The 16020-nt window shown below is 37.6% G+C and overlaps 1 protein-coding gene across 1 annotated transcript; it reads right to left on the bottom strand.

The window, feature by feature from the left end:
- Nucleotides 1–195: 195 nt before the first annotated feature.
- LOC139718021 (ectonucleoside triphosphate diphosphohydrolase 5-like) lies at nucleotides 196–16020 on the bottom strand. Its single transcript, XM_071629509.1, has 11 exons — nucleotides 15974–16020; nucleotides 13336–13737; nucleotides 11899–11978; nucleotides 7609–7752; nucleotides 7200–7317; nucleotides 5095–5266; nucleotides 4107–4204; nucleotides 3230–3469; nucleotides 2491–2547; nucleotides 839–951; nucleotides 196–291 (listed from the first exon to the last, which is right to left on the bottom strand). Exons 2-11 carry the CDS (start codon nucleotides 13637–13639, stop codon nucleotides 196–198), a joined length of 1422 nt encoding a protein of 473 aa, XP_071485610.1. The 5' UTR covers nucleotides 13640–13737; nucleotides 15974–16020.

The following is a 16020-nucleotide window of genomic DNA, read 5'->3' as shown; positions in this document are numbered from 1 at the left end:
GGGGAGACAGGAAAAAATATTACTCTCATATAGGATTCATGAAAGAATACAGAATGCCATGCAGTATGTATGAACAAGTAGATAGACAATCCAGCCTGGTGCACTACGTGGTAGTAACATATACATGTACCAGTAGATGGTGTTTGAACTTGTGACTGCACCCTGCTGCCCGATACACCCAACTGAAGGCCAAGGTCATAATCTTCGTCTGTTTTCCCAGTGGGTCCTCAGAAGGTCCAGTGTTGCACCCAGGGCCCAGCTGACCTCGAATCCTTTGATGTTATTGGTCATCTGTCAATAGATCAGATGGGATCACAAATGTCAAAAAAGAAAAATGCTAGCAAGAGATGATATAAAATAACATCCTACTTTGAGCATATCAGCTGAAGTTCTGAGGCATATTTTATAAAGAGTTACAATTAAGCTTAGTAATTCAAGCGTTAGATCAATGCAGCTCATAAGTCTGTTTCACAAAGTTACTTACAGACTTAAAGCACAGGTTTAATAGCAGCTCGAAGAAACTTCTTTTAATCGCATCAATCTTGAGATCAATCATAAGATCAATCTTCATGAAGCGGGCCCTGGTCACATAAAATCAAGTTTACACAAGTCGTAGGTTAATTTTCTACCTTCAGTGATTGATGTGAATCCTAAGGAATCAAATACTCACTTATTCCTTACCAGTGAAGTGTTTGTCATTGTAAGAAAATTGGTGAATTTCTATATGTGGATCTATCTCTGCATGTATATATAATACTATGTAGTCTTTACGTCAGATGCACTAGTAACAGATCCAGGATCAAGTCTAAAAGTTCATTAGCAGTACAAATAAACTTACTATCAGCTGAACATCATCACTGAAATGATAGCCATGGGAAAGCACAGAGCTGAGGTATACCATGTCCATGCAGTGGAAAGGGTGATCAGTGTATGACCTATAATCTTGACAAACTGCAAAAAAAATGAAGGACAGAAAACATGAATTGGAACAAGGTTTTTGATTGGATATGGAGACAGAAAATGTAGATTTGACATATTCATAATCATTGTTGTTGGTCTAATTGTATCACAATGTATTCAGTGTAAATTTCACTGGTTTTAATTTCCACTACAAACTCAAATCTTCGGAGAAATGATTCATTCTCAATTAAAGAACTTAGTGGATGTGTGACAACTTTGTTGATGGTTTAAATACACAGTATGCTATATACAAGTACTTCTGCTCAGAAACTTCGCTCTGTCCAGTAACCAATGGCTTCCCTACCAAAGAAAGAATAGGTGATATTTTCAGTGATTGATGGAGGATGAATCCTTCAGATTGCTGAGTTAGAGAACTTGTTAAATTTGGCACACTGGATGTTCTAAGGAATCATAAAGAGAAGATATCTATACAGTATTTCACAAACAACCAAATCCCTACCAGCTAGTGACTATGAAAGTAGCTGATATTCAGCTCTTATAATAAAATCTCAGATTCGTATTATACAGATAATACAGCCATACAGAAGATACAGAGAGAACAACAGAAGCAGGGGTGTTGTAGATATGTGCTTAATTTCAGGTAGACAATGACAACATTTACAATATCTAGGGAGGCCAGATGGCAGCTTAATCCTATCTATCTTTGTCATGCCAAAAGCACTTCTTGAAACTAGAGCACTCGCACAGGAGACCCGTTCGAGCACATGTATCCCCCGAACCCATCTCCCACACCCCATCTGGATTACTTTTTAGGCCAGAATGTTGTATAATATGGCAACTGTCGCAGGATACAATAAAGACGGAACAAGCGAGGGCGCCACCACCAAAAACAATATAGGCATCTTCATTTCACTATAATGCACCTCTTTGCCAAATTTGAAGAAAATCTGATAAGAAATGTGGCTGATAGAGCTGAGGGTGCCGTCACCACAAACTGTTGTGTCCTTCATGTGGAAGGACCACCCATACACCTGCTTAGCAAGTCTGAATAAAATCCGTAGAGTAACAATCAAGTTATGGCATAAATAAGCACTTTTGCAAATTTTGACATGATCAGGGTGACCTTTGACCCTGTAAAAGGTGGAACAGTGAGGGTAGCATTATCAATAGGTATAGGTGTATAGATTTGACTATGATACATTTACATACCAAATTTGAAAAAAATCGGTCAAGAAACAAGGCCAGCGTCGCACACACAAGCAGACCCTGTTAAATTTACCTTTTCAGGTATAAAGACGGAACAAGCAAGTGCGCCATCACCAAAAACAATAGGCGTCTTCGTTTTACCATAATACACCTTCAAGCCAAATTTGAAGATGATCAAAAAAGAACTGCATCCAGTAGAGCGCTCACAAGAAAATCTCTGCGGCGGACGAGGCGGACGAGGCGGACGTGGACGCGGCGCAACGAGGCCAAATCCATAGTATCCTCCTAACTCTGTTCGGGGGATATCATTAGCTCTAATTGGTTAATAATTGTCTAAATCACCAAGCAATAAATCTCACTCACCATTTATTGCAGCATCTCTGTAGTCTTTAACTAGTAATGTACCCCCAGTTTTCCAATCTAAAACAAAAAATAAAGAGTCATCTCACAAGAATTCAGAAACTATCTGTCAGATCATACTATACTATGCTTTATCACTGAGAGTCCCCATTACTGACAAACTCTTTGCTGCAGCTCTATAGCATCAAGAAACCCAATCTCTGATACGTGAACATATAATACATTGGCTACACATTAATTCAATGTCTACAAATCACACTACGTTACATAAAAAAACTTGATATCCCTTCAAAAAAAAGATCTTTCCTACACTCAAGTATATTGCCATTTCATGATTCCTGACTTAGTGAGCTTTGCAAAAGGTCTGTCATCACTCGTAAGATGTCACTAAAAAGTATAGTTTTTCTGCATCATATAAAATATACAGTCTACAGTTTTCATCAAAGACTAAAAATACATTTTGTATCAATGTATTGGTTAATCCCTCCTTCCAGCAAAAAAAAAAAAGAGAGAGAGAAAACTTAACAGCATAGTTGTATTCACTGACAGAGGTAAATATATGTATATAAAAGTAGATACAATATTATGCAATTATGCAAAACACAGAAGAAATTGTCCTCTATGTGAAAAACCTGATAAACTAGGTCTTTTTTTATTTGTATTTGATTGTATTCATTCATTCATTTGTAATCTTAAAAAAAAATCTTTATTCTTTCCTAGTTTCTTCCTTCTCAAGACTCACCCACTTTGCCGATCTCAGCAGCACGCTCCCAGAAATAGGACAAGGCATAGAATGATTGGTTGTGGATCTCGGCTGGAGCAGTGACCATGTCCTCTACAAAGGCCTTGACCACATTCAGACAGTTCTGGTAGAGGTGGCCAGACTGCTCTCTGGACGACAGGACGGTGTAGATATTGCCCCCAAATTCCCAGGACCCAGACGACAGCGGGGGCAGACACATGCTGGTGAATTCTCCAGAAGCTGTATGTTATGTGATAAAAAAAAAATAACACTTACATTGTAAGACAGCGACATGCAAATCAGGGGAACTATTTTCTCATATTTTCAATTAATATGCTTCAGACCACATTATGGATAAATTACTAACTGACCATAAACACAGCACTTGGCAGTTCATATTGTCATGTGTAGAATTATAAAATGCATTTTCTGTAGAGTAATAAAACATTTTTTTCCTGTCAATATGACACCCAAACTGCCCTTCATCTTCTTTCCTTCATTTCTGGAGGTTAAACCTTGTTGTCATCTGGATTTATCACTATTTTCCCCAGACATGTTTATAATTGTTTCATGGTTAATGACTAATTTCTACTGCAATTATTTCTCACACATCGTTGATTCATCATTTGACTAAACTTATCATACAAAAAGATGAAACACAAGCAAAGGTTTCATTGACAAATTGTATTCATTCTGATTTGTTGGTGTTTCTGATGACCAAAACCAAAGCTCTTAAAGCCACAAATAACTTCCAAAGCTCTATTTTCATCACATTTTATGCAATCTATTGAAACAAGGCAGAAATTGACATTGTATATCAATTTGGCAATCCATGCCCCTTTTTCTACACATCTAGCATTTAACATTTATAACTTACCTGAGTCTTCCAAATCACTTGATCCCAGGAAAAACATTTCAACTTTCTCTCTCCTAAGAATCTCCAGCCTAGCTGCTTTGAGGCCAAGCCCTAAATAGCTGGAAAAAAGGAAGGAAAGAAAATCACCAAAGACAGACAAACACCAAATTATGTACCATGCATATAGTAGACATTATTTCCTCAGTCTTGCATTGTTTTTGTTTTGTTTTGTTTTGTTTTGTTGGGGTATTTTTTGGGGGTGGGGGCATAGATCTGTTTTTTTTAAAGTCCTTTCGTTAGAGAATTTATTTAGTCAAAGCATGTATTTATGGCATGATATCTCAATTGAATAGAAAGACACAAAGCCTTAAATGTTGTATTTTAAAACCTAAAGTTTCTAAAAAGTACTGTGTGAAACATTTGTAAGATATAGGAATTGAGAAGATACCACTTCAATTCAATTCAAATCAAATTTTATTTCCAGTATCACATTTTTATTGTCATTTCAAGTTCACAGTAAACAAAATGTACAATGTATTACAACCATATATGGATGTATGAAATTATATGTTCAAAATAATTGTGTTACTGGAATAGAGAGGCCCACTAAAAGACAGAGATGTGGGCCACTCAATAACTTATCAAATATTCTAGGAAGTAATGGTAGAGATGATATTTTACACAAGGACTTTAACCCAGTCAATATCAACAGAAACCTAGTTGTACACAAAGTCAATGTCATTTGGAGTTGGCAATCTTTCAGAGCTGTGATACCAATTTCAGCACAGAACAAGGAGTAGTGCAAACACTATGGAAAACAGGAAATCGTCATTGCACTTTTTAACAGCATTTTTATGTATCGATATCTGTTTGCATAATAAATATGTACATGGCTTATATATCATTTTTTTTTTCAAACAGTTGAAATGTGTCTGTCTCTTAATCAACCCCCACACACACATACATACATACACACACACACACGCAACTAGGCTGTCTGCATTCTCACCTTTTTGTGTATAAATCATATCCATGCTTAAGAAATGGGTGTTGTTTAATGAAGTTTCTGTGGACAGGATGTTCTACTGTTTCTTGAGTCTGAGGTAAAAATGTGACCTGAGTCGATCCACCACCCATGTCGAGTGTGCCGTGTGTATCTGGTGTTTGGCTGGTGAGAGCACCTGTAAAACAATTACAATATTCTGACATTACCCAAGCTGTGGTCCAGTGACAAAAGAGAAAATAGAACAGAATGCCAACTCATATTGTTTGCAGCAAGCAAAGTAACCATATAGTACCATGAACCCTCACTCTTATTGAAGAAGGCTCTGGTGTATGAGGTGGGATGGTCGTGAATGTGTCCCTTTCCTAGGCATATTTTTGGTCAGTGAGTGACCAATCACCATGAAAGCTTGTGCAACACACAAAGGCTGTGGCTCTTCGTCAGTCCTACAATACTACTTATCAAAACGTGTAGGCTTTTTAACACTGTACTCATCAATAATACAAATGCTTTGGAAACATATGGTATGGTCATACTTACCAATCATTCACCCCAAACCACTTGAAAGCATAGCAGTCATTAAAAAAAAAAAAATGTTGCAAAAACATTAAAATATTACAGTAGTTTTCTACAGAGCTTGCTCACATAGCACTTGATCACTGCACCAACTGTCTCTTGAAGCTTGTCCGCAGAGAATGACTGCATAATAATGCTTTTTATGTATTTCTACACAAAATTTTAATTCTGATGTATTTTCCAGTTTTATTTGTTGTGTATTTTAGGGCACTGTTGTCTGACATTGCTTTGTGCACTGTTAAGAAGTGTAAGAGCTCAGCCAAGAGCGGTAGCATTAATGAATGAAGAATGCAACTATCAACGTTTATTTCTCAGCCATTGCATAATTATGAGCACAATTTGCATGTGACACATGTTGTTGAATGCAATCCCAAATGGTAGAATCAACCTACACAGACTGAGCATCAGCACAGGTACAAGACCTGAAGAAGTGAAATACAATGAAATATGTTTACATTTTTGTGCAGATACAAAATGCATTTTAAAAACTGCACGAATGTAAAATGATTAGTTATCCTGTTCCCAATGCCTGCATGAGGATGATAGAACCATGTGCATACGATATGCACAGTAATAATTTGAAAAAAAAAAAGAAGAATCGTTTTGAGGGGCTCTTTGTTTTGTATGCCACCCTGTATGTTTCTATATTTCAATCATTTATGTACTATTCATACTGAGTGCCCTGCAGTAAGTCAGCATAATTTTAAAAAAGGACAAGTGGAGCATTGCTTGTCTATCAAAGGTATTAATCATTATTCTACAGCACTATCTAGTTACCCTTATTGAATAATCAATGAAACCGACACCTGAAGCATAGTGCAATTTGAAAACTGACTTTCTCACATCAATACAAAATGAAATAGGCTTTACTGGTAGCATAAACCAAAAAAATCTGTCTTTTATTTGATCAGCTTCAGCAAAACCTGATGTGGTTTCATTATATCACAGAGAGACTATATTACATCATTACATAGTACATGATTTAATTATTTAATCAGCTGTAGATGAATAACTGATAACTGGTTCATTCTTCAAGCACAGCATGCTGAATTTTATGGTAAGAAAATCAGTTTTCTGAAACTGATAAGAGCTCAAACAGGAAAATGTCTGAAGCAGCTAAAGTATGGTCCTTCGATTCATGAATGTATAATGAAAAGTTTTCCTCGATACCAACTAGAGAAAACTTCATAACACAACATTTCCTTTTGCAGCAATGAAAATCACAACTCTATAAGTCAATCAATTCACTCTATTTTCTTCCGTTTTCACAATGAAGCATTTCAATATGATTGGCAACAATGTTCTTTTTCATGACTGTCAACACATATGAAATGCTCCTTTTTGATATTGGGCACAGTGAGGGATAAATTTGATCATTATACATAGTTGCTAAAAATCAATAATTCAAATCATGAGTGGTGCCTTAAGAGTGAAACAGAGAAGATGATTGAGATGCTTCATACAGAACAGGATGAAATATTTGGGGAGAAAGAAAAAAGAATTGAAATAAAAAAGAAGCAGAGATATCTGGTTACCATTGAGGAAGTTGACAGTGACCCACATGAAGATGCCTTCATCTGTGCCATCCATGATGGTGGTGCTAATCTCCCTCCTTTCTACATGAAGTGGGGAAGCCTTCAAGTGCTCGTGTACCTGTTCAGCCAAACATTATGAGAACTGTCTTATACTTTGCAACTATTTTCCTTGGAATTCTGCATTTGTAAAATGTTAGAAAGATTACATCTGTTCTTTCATTTTCATTTTATCTTGAAGTAATATTGGCTTCAAACACACACACAATACAGCCTAGTTATATGCATGACATAATTTTTCTTATAACATTCAGATATATGTATAATTTAAACAAAGCCATGAACAGTTTGAATACCTGAAGGAGACTACAAATGATAAGCTACAAATGATAAATTAATTAGATAAACTCACAGCATCTAGCAGAGCCTCTGCCTTCTCCTCAGGTAAGAGCCGAAGTCCAGCTGTGGCCTTGAGAGCCACAGGAGTCAAAGGCCAAAGGTGCTCCGGAATGGAATCAAGTGCAACTTTCAGGAGAATATCCAAAGAGTTTGCCCCCTAGATGTTGAGAGATAGCAAATTCAATCTTGTATCATACCAAAAGAAACGACTTCATGTCATGGATCGTAGTGGTGGGCTATACAGGGGGTAAAAAAGGGTCATGTTTCGAAATCCTTAGGGTCCCTGCTTATTGGAAGCAGCTTATCATACTGAGCATTTTGACACCTTTCATTAAAAAATCGGTTGAAAAATGAGATGGAGTCGGCCAAAAAACTGATTTGGGGGGGGGGGGCAAAATTACTGTCGCGCGTCGGTCAAAATATAGTGAAAAAAATAATAAATTCACTATCTAAAGGAGTATGAAGGTGATTTAAGTGTCCAGATATACGTTTTTGAGGTCAAGAAATTGATTGCAAATGTCAAAAACCCTTAATATACTATAGAAAGCATTCAAATTCTCAAATTTTGCTCTTTTTTTTGGGGGGGGGGGGCATAGGGCTAAATTTCGGCCCATTTCTGGTATTCCAGTCACCCAACGTATGCACTTTGCCATCTTCCAAAATTTCGTAGTCACAGGCTTATGTGATGAAAATTATGATAGAAACACTAGTAAATATAGGAAGGGTACGTTATGCTCTTCCAAGCAATCCACATTTTGAAAAATGAAAAAATCGTTTAAAACACTGCTTTCACAACTGCAACAGTTACACTAAGACACCACATAGTGGTATAAAAAAATACTGCATTTAAGTTCCATTCATTAACAAGCTTGCAAATCTCTGCTTGCCATAATGATGTGATTATTCTCCTCTCTACTCAATAGAATGATTGGAACAGGGCATCAACAAAGTTATTGTGTGGTAATTGTGAACCACAAATATCTTGGTACACTTTCAAGGTCCCATGGTCCCATGCAACAGACCAATTTGCAGGACATTTACAGTCTGTGTGTCATGTCGCTTTGGGTATCTCCAACGTAACCCATTATCAGGATCACTACACTTTTAAGATGTTCTACTACATGTGTACAATATGTATGTATGTGCCCTTTCCATTGCACTGTCTCACATTATTAACTCTTAATGTGCCAGACCCGAAACCCCTAACGTGCCAGACGTTTTTACCCAACGCCAGAAAGTTTGCGAACTGGATTGACAATGTAATTTCAAACTGTCATATCTTTGAAACTATTGACTGTTTTGAACTGAGTTCTACACCACAAATATCAAGAAATAATTGGTCTTTCGTGTCATGTAGTCACTTTGCTGTAATATCTATCTGAACCTGAAATATTGCAGAAATAATCGATATCATTAAAAAGTTAATATAAATTTTTGTGTAGTATGTAAAGAAAGAGTCAGTCATGATTTTTCTTCAATAGAACGCTCCCTTGACTCTGTGAGAAAGTTTTAGAGCTACATTTCCTCTTTAAAATGATAACAGATTTGTCTTCTAGAGTTGTATAATTCCAAAGATATTGGCAGTTCAATTTGTCTTTTCAATTTCTTTTTCTGCCTCGGTAATTCATTCCTAAATCTGAGTCCTGTAGTCCCAGATCTTGTATTTGAAACTAAAGTAAATCCCGGGTCATGGAATAGTGTCTTTTGTCCACTTGAGAAGGAAGCACCTACTAATCCTTCTTTTGTTTATGCAGACTGCAGGCGGGCGCACTCTATTGAAATCGGCATGCTTTGTTTACAGGTCTACTTTCCGTCCACTGTACATGTGCATAGACAAGAACAAAAGCGTGTTCTTCCTTTGTATAGGTGCTAGCGTGGGGATGATTAGTGAAGTTCACCAAGACAAAAGGATGAAAGACTTGATCGACGAATGAAAGCTTGACCCTCTTTGAGGGACAAAATGAAAGTCGCTCCCGCAGGAGAGCACCCAAGCAGAACAATGCGAGTGGAAATGCATAGACAACACACGCAAATTCAGTAGCATACACACGCGTGGTTTATCAATGAGAATTTTGATCTATACACAGCTCGCAGAGGGTGCGCTCTCTGCGGATTTTCCCGACGCGAAAAAATACATCTTGCTGAAAAAATATTTACTCAAAATTTTCCTATGCAAGTATACTTATATTTTTAGTGCAAATGATGGCTATGCTAATCAGCTACCAGTACATATCAGTGGCAGTTTCTTGGTGTAACGTATTATGGTACCACAAGAACTTAAATGACCAGTGTTTTTCGCGCTCTTCTTAGTCGCCGATCGGCGACCATGGCACGTCAGGACTAAGGTCGCCGTTCGGCGACCATGGCACGTTAAGAGTTAACATCCCAAATAACGGCACATGGTTCAATTCATTGACCGCAATATCTGGTTCAGCAGCGTCACTTGCAACTTCGACTTTGAAGGTGCTTGTTGAACCTCAGTGATGTTCAGAATCAGTTGCATATCCTCTTCCATGGGCATGTCAGGCAATGCACGGATTATGGCTGACTCTGAAGTATTGTAGGAATGAGAGACAGACGATTTTCAGGTCTGTTACTGAAATCTAGTTAAGTTTTTAGAAGTGAGATCATGTTTGGAAATCCCCTATATTGAAAAGTGTGCCTTCCGTATGACACTCCAGTTTGAATACATGAGCAGGATGTGGATCTTGTTGCCAGCTTGTCAAACTTTGCAAGATCTCTCTCGCAATCCAAATTGTTAGTTTGTAGACCTTCAAGCTCTTCATCATTTAGAGTATCGAGAGATGCTACATGCGGTTTAAGATCAAACTGTGCCCCAAATCTATATTCGCGACCTTGTTGCAATGCAACACAGCCACAGCATCTGTACGGTACAGTACTGTACAGTTGTAATGTAGGAGATGTTTCTCAACAGCTAATGTTGGTTCTTCTGGTTGAAATAACTAGAAGGTCACATGAAACCCTGTGAGAGTATTCACTTTCTGAGCTGCTAGATCTCTGTGAAGTTGTGGAAGAATTTGAACAGGTTCTACTTGAGTTGCCTTCTCCATGCTGAGAAACAGTGGCATATGTAGGGAAACCAAGTCCACAGAATTCGGTTACTGCAACAGATTCTTCAGTGTGGAGATTCTTTGAAACAGAATTTGTTATCAGCTTCTAAAAGCCTGTGTAGTTGTTCAACCTACAACCTTGTGATGTTCTGCCTATATTCATGTTGGCATGTGATAGAGGATGAAGACGGAAAGATAGTCCACTGCTGAAACTCTGCTGAAGTTAACAAGGGATGTCCACTCTCCCTTTGATATTATCAAGGAAAGTAATGTTGAATTATTTTCTTTGCAACTTGTGATCATAATCTGCAGTCTACACATTTGAGATGGGTCATTTATGGACAGAAAATACAATGAAACTTAGAGTCTACCCCACCACTACCCCCCCCCCCAAAAAAAAAAAAAAATTGAATGCTTTCTACAGCAAAATACGGCTTCAAAACACATTTGCAATCAATTTCTTGACCTCAATTCTACTGTTGTTTACATCTTCATTATCATCAAATTTATAAATCTGTGACAACAATTGGAAGATGACAAAGTGCACGTTAGGTGACTGGAATACCGGAGATGGGCCAAAACTTAGCCCTACACCCCCCCCCCCCCAAAAAAAAAAGAGCAAAATTTGAGAACTTGAATGCTTTCTCTAGTATATTTAGGGTTTCTGACATTTGCAATCAATTCCTTGACCTCAAAAACATATATCTGGACACTTAAATCATCTTCATACTCCTTTGGATAGTGAATTTATTATTTTTCACTACATTTTGACCTACGCGCGACAGTAATTTTGCCCCCCCCCAAATCAGTTTTTTGGCCGACTCCATCTCATTTTTCAACCGATTTCTTAATGAAAGGTGTCAAAATGCTCAGTATGAAAAGCTCCTTCAAATAAGCAGGGACCCTAAGGATTTTGAAACATCACCCATTTATAGCCCACCACGAGGATCAGTTTTGAAGTGATAAACAACAAGATACACAACTTTTCTAGATCCTAACTCCCAACACCTTCCATCATCTTCAATAATCAAGGTTATTTACAAAGGTAGCAATGAACTGGAAGTGTACAAAAATGTATCTGAGTTTTATCCTGCAACATAAGGAGATAACTTATACTCTTGATATTTACATGGAAATATTGCACTTAAGCTGACATTACAACGTGACAAAAACTTTGATAAAACATGAAAACAGCCGATTAATGTTTCAAACACAAATTACAAGTTACTCACTTCAGATGGAATATCGGCATACTTGGCCAGAGGAAGCTTTGTAAAATTGTAAACTTCATTCAGCAGGATTGGCGGCATACCTATCGTGACATGTAAACAAATGATTAAACATATGTGTAATTCTAAATAGATAACAAGAAAACAATGTACAATGTACAGTTCCATACAATGTTCCAATTGACTTTCATAAATCATCAAGTTTAGACTTAAGAAGTCATGGAATTTGAAACTTTTCCATGTTTTCACCATCATTTGTTGCACCTCGCAACCACAAAAGCAAAGTTTTATGATGTCACTACTCTCAATTCTCCCATTGGTTTGTACACAAAAATATTCTAAGTTTAATTGTGTCTGACAATTGTGTAAATTCACAGCATTGTCCCTCCCAAAATCACAGTTGCTGTCACACCAAGACTTCATGAACATGATGTGAAGGAAACAACTTTGTCGTCAAATTAATTGCATGTAAAAAAGGGAAATTTCATGAAGATTTAAAAACTGGCCAATGGGAGACATGTGAGCAGATTAAATCACCACCTCCTCCACTATGCTGCGGTTGTGTGCCCTGAAAAACATCTCAAACTGTAAAAGTCCACGTAATTTCTCATTCTACCATGCTGTTTGTCAGGTATTACTCTAGCCAGATTCATATTATGTAGTACTGCACTTTGCAAGGCTGCTATATCATACAGGCACAGGAAAACAATACTAGTATATGAAAGACCATTCTTGCAAATTCTATGCAAATGATACCTAATTGGTGTCATGTAAACATCCAAAATCCAAATCCTCAGATCATATAATACTATAATAAAATACATATCTATATCTATTGCTAATCAGATCCAATGTATCCTTGTATCAGTCACTATTAATTTTTTTACAGAGACTCAAACCCTCCCGTTTTTGACGGGAGATCTCCCGCCGAAAGCCCATTTTTGCAAAATCTCCCGTTCGAGATTTGATTTCTCCCACCCTGGCTCTCTGTCTCCCGGTGGAAAGGACTTCTTACTCATTGCTATATCGTATGTTGAAAAAATAAGCCTTAGATAGCACCATGGATGGAGAACATCTAAAACCATATACATAGGAACTTGGCGCTTCGCACACATCAACTTGGAGTCTCCCGTTTGCTAGGGGTTGCGGGCGGGAGAATCTCCAGATCAGAAGGTGCTTGGGGTCGGAGTCTCTGTTTCTACATGGAGAAAATCTTCATTTTGAAAGAAACACACATTTGCATAGCACATGAATGTGATAATTACATGATAGGCGTCACAAGGAAGATTGTAACACAAGAAGGTCTATGTGATGAATATCAGCCTTATCTTTTCGAGCCTTTTTGTAATATCCCAAGTACCAGGTACCTTACAGAGCAACAATTATCAGGAGCCTTCTGCTAGTAAAGCAATGTAATTCACAGTGTGATTTCCTTCTTACCTGGAGCACTTTCTTGAAAGTGGAAGACATGAACCCTGGAGCCTGTACTACCAGCATCAAACATCACACCATAGAAATCAGCATCGCGTGAAAGTGGCATCTGCTGAAGAATACCATTGTCATTCCATATGGAGTCTTCATCAATTTCATCAGGTTTGTACTGCTGGTCCACTATCACCTCTGAGCTTTCTTTCTTGTTCATCAAGTACAGCAGCGAAACCACAAACAGGATAAGGGACACCACCAGTACTTTGCAGCATAGACGCTGCATGGTGATGGCCCGCTTCGTTGGAGCATGAGTCATGAGAAGCACACACGTATACACATTGTCATTGGCAATCAAACTCGATGAATGTGATGTCTCCAAGGGCAAGCATTTTCCATGTATTTTTGCTGGGAAATCTGGAAGAAAGCCAACATATTTTGTAAGTTAACTACAGCCTGTATCAGTGATTGTAATTTCATATAAAGACAGGCCTATCTAATTGGCTCCTTTCAGTAAAATGCATCCTTACTGAAAATATGAGGGTCTAAACACAGAACCAGATTCTATTTCTTTCTATTCTCTATATCTCATGACTTTAGTTTATTTATGAATTTTCAACACTGTTTGTTACAACTTGCAATAAATTACTAGACGCGTTTGAGTTGAGGGTACGCATGGACCATTAACACAACACATCTCTGACTCACTCACTGGGTCACTGTTCATCTCTACACTGTACACAAAACAAGTAGAAAGGGACACGTCTTTCTTGCTTCAAAACTACTTTGTACAAAATGTACAATGCTCAATTCAATAGCTGAAATGATAGAGAACACCTTGCACCAACTGTTTCAAACACTCCTAAACCTAGGCTATATTCCACATACCATTGCATTATCAAGGACTGGAACTCATTTACCACCGGAAATTCAGAGCACAGTCACAAACAACACTTTTAAACTTCAAGCAACTATTTTTTTTTCAATATCTAAACCAAGACTCCAGCTACAACTTCAGTACAAGGACTAACAGAGCAATATCGCACACTCCCCATTCCTCCTCGTTTCATTCCAGATGAGATGGATCATGGAACGTTGAGGAGTATTTTGTTGAAGACGAAGAAGAAAAAGAAGAAGAAGAAGAAGAAGAAGAAGACCTTTTTTTGACTTTTCAAAATGGTACTTTATTTACATCACTCTTGCACGCTATTCACATATTGAATGTGGTGTTTGCATACAAGGTATTTAAAAAAGGGGAAACATATCCGCCCTCGATATTTTCTTCTTTTTTTTTGCATTTAATACATCACGGGTGGTTTACAATTTCCACAAAATAAAATCGAACTGTAAAGTGCAAATCAGGGAATTCAGTAATTAGTAAATGTAAATGAACTGGCTCTGTACGGATGGTCAGTCAAACAATATTTAATGACTGCATTTGCGGTCGGCATGATTGCATTATTATAACAACTAAAGAGGATTTTACAAAAGTGCTGCAGTCAGCTTGTTAGCAGAATGCTCATAGCGGTTTTGTTGAAAACTAGTTAGCTGTTTTCAGCGGGTATACATGAATGACTCTGGTATGCTTATTGGCCAGGTTATGGCGTACATGCTGTGGTAAAAGCGGATAGTGTATAAACATCACAGAATATTGTGCGGCGTTATGGGGAGGCAATAAACTTTACACCGAAGAAAGGGAAAACTTTGTGGCTTTTCAAAAAAAATACTTTGTTTACATCACACTTGCATGTTTATATTCACGTTGGAACATATTATAGTAAATACATACAATTTATTTTAAGCGGGAAACATATTCGTCCTCCATATTTTCCTCTTTTATTTTTGCATTTAGTACAACACGGGTGGTTTGCCGTTTCTATAATGCAGTAAAATCGATGTGTTTAATACAAATCAGGAGGGTCAATCAATGGTAGGTGGTAACTGGCCCTATATGGCCGCCAAATCAAGCAATAAGCTGTGCTTATAGTCAGCATGAAAAATTCTCATACTTTTGCTTGAAATATGTTGAGCTGAGAGAGACACAAAAGCAAATGGAGGTCATAATTTTGACAATAATATTATATAAACCATGTGTCATGTGATGTTTTCCCCGTGCATCATGAAGAGTGAGTTATTGTGAGACCATCGTTTTGTGAAGGTGCTCGTGTTGTTCTGTAGCTTATAAAATTAATATTCAAGAGTGATCCTGTTCTTTATTTTTGTTGTCCAAAAGGGGATCGGGTCTAGGAACCGAGAGGTACGATAGAAGAAGAAGAAGAAGAAGAGGAAGAGGAGGAGGAGGAGGAAGAAGAAGAAGGAGAAGGGAAAGAAGAAGAAGAAGAAGAAGGAGAAGAAGAAGAAGAAGAAGAAGAAGAAGAAGAAGAAGAAGAAGAAGAAGAAGAAGAAGAAATTGTTTAAATTCTATACCAAAACATACGTCAGCTGCTAGACTACATGATCCTTGGTACATGGGACTAGAAAGTAACTTGCACATACCGTTCTTTGTAATAGCAGTTGTATGCCCTAGCATTATTGGTTATAGCATTTATACATAAAGAATAAAGAACTTTACACGTACTCTTCAACTTAGACTGCCGACATTCTTTTCAATTACATCCGGATCACCACAGAAACGGGATAAATGCATCATTACCTGAAATTTCAGAGCCACATCTGTTCGCTTTACACCTGCTGCTTAAC

Source organism: Diadema antillarum, unplaced genomic scaffold (assembly GCF_040938485.1).
Source record: "Diadema antillarum isolate AM-2024a unplaced genomic scaffold, OU_Dant_1.0 scf00000087, whole genome shotgun sequence".
In the NCBI taxonomy this organism is placed as follows: domain Eukaryota; kingdom Metazoa; phylum Echinodermata; class Echinoidea; order Diadematoida; family Diadematidae; genus Diadema; species Diadema antillarum.
The sequence above is the reverse complement of the archived record's forward strand: the minus strand, read 5'-3'. Positions and strand labels throughout refer to the sequence as shown.

What these genes read in the sequence shown, in the direction of transcription:
- LOC139718021 (XM_071629509.1), bottom strand. Translation starts at nt 13,639, where the DNA reads ATGACTCATGCTCCAACGAAGCGGGCCATCACCATGCAGCGTCTATGC. An exon ending in TATGATTTATACACAAAAAG is followed by an intron (nt 4,205 to 5,094) that starts GTGAGAATGCAG and finishes CCTTTTTTCCAG; the next exon opens with CTATTTAGGGCTTGGCCTCA. An exon ending in CAGAGATGCTGCAATAAATG is followed by an intron (nt 952 to 2,490) that starts GTGAGTGAGATT and finishes TTTTTTTTGCAG; the next exon opens with TTTGTCAAGATTATAGGTCA.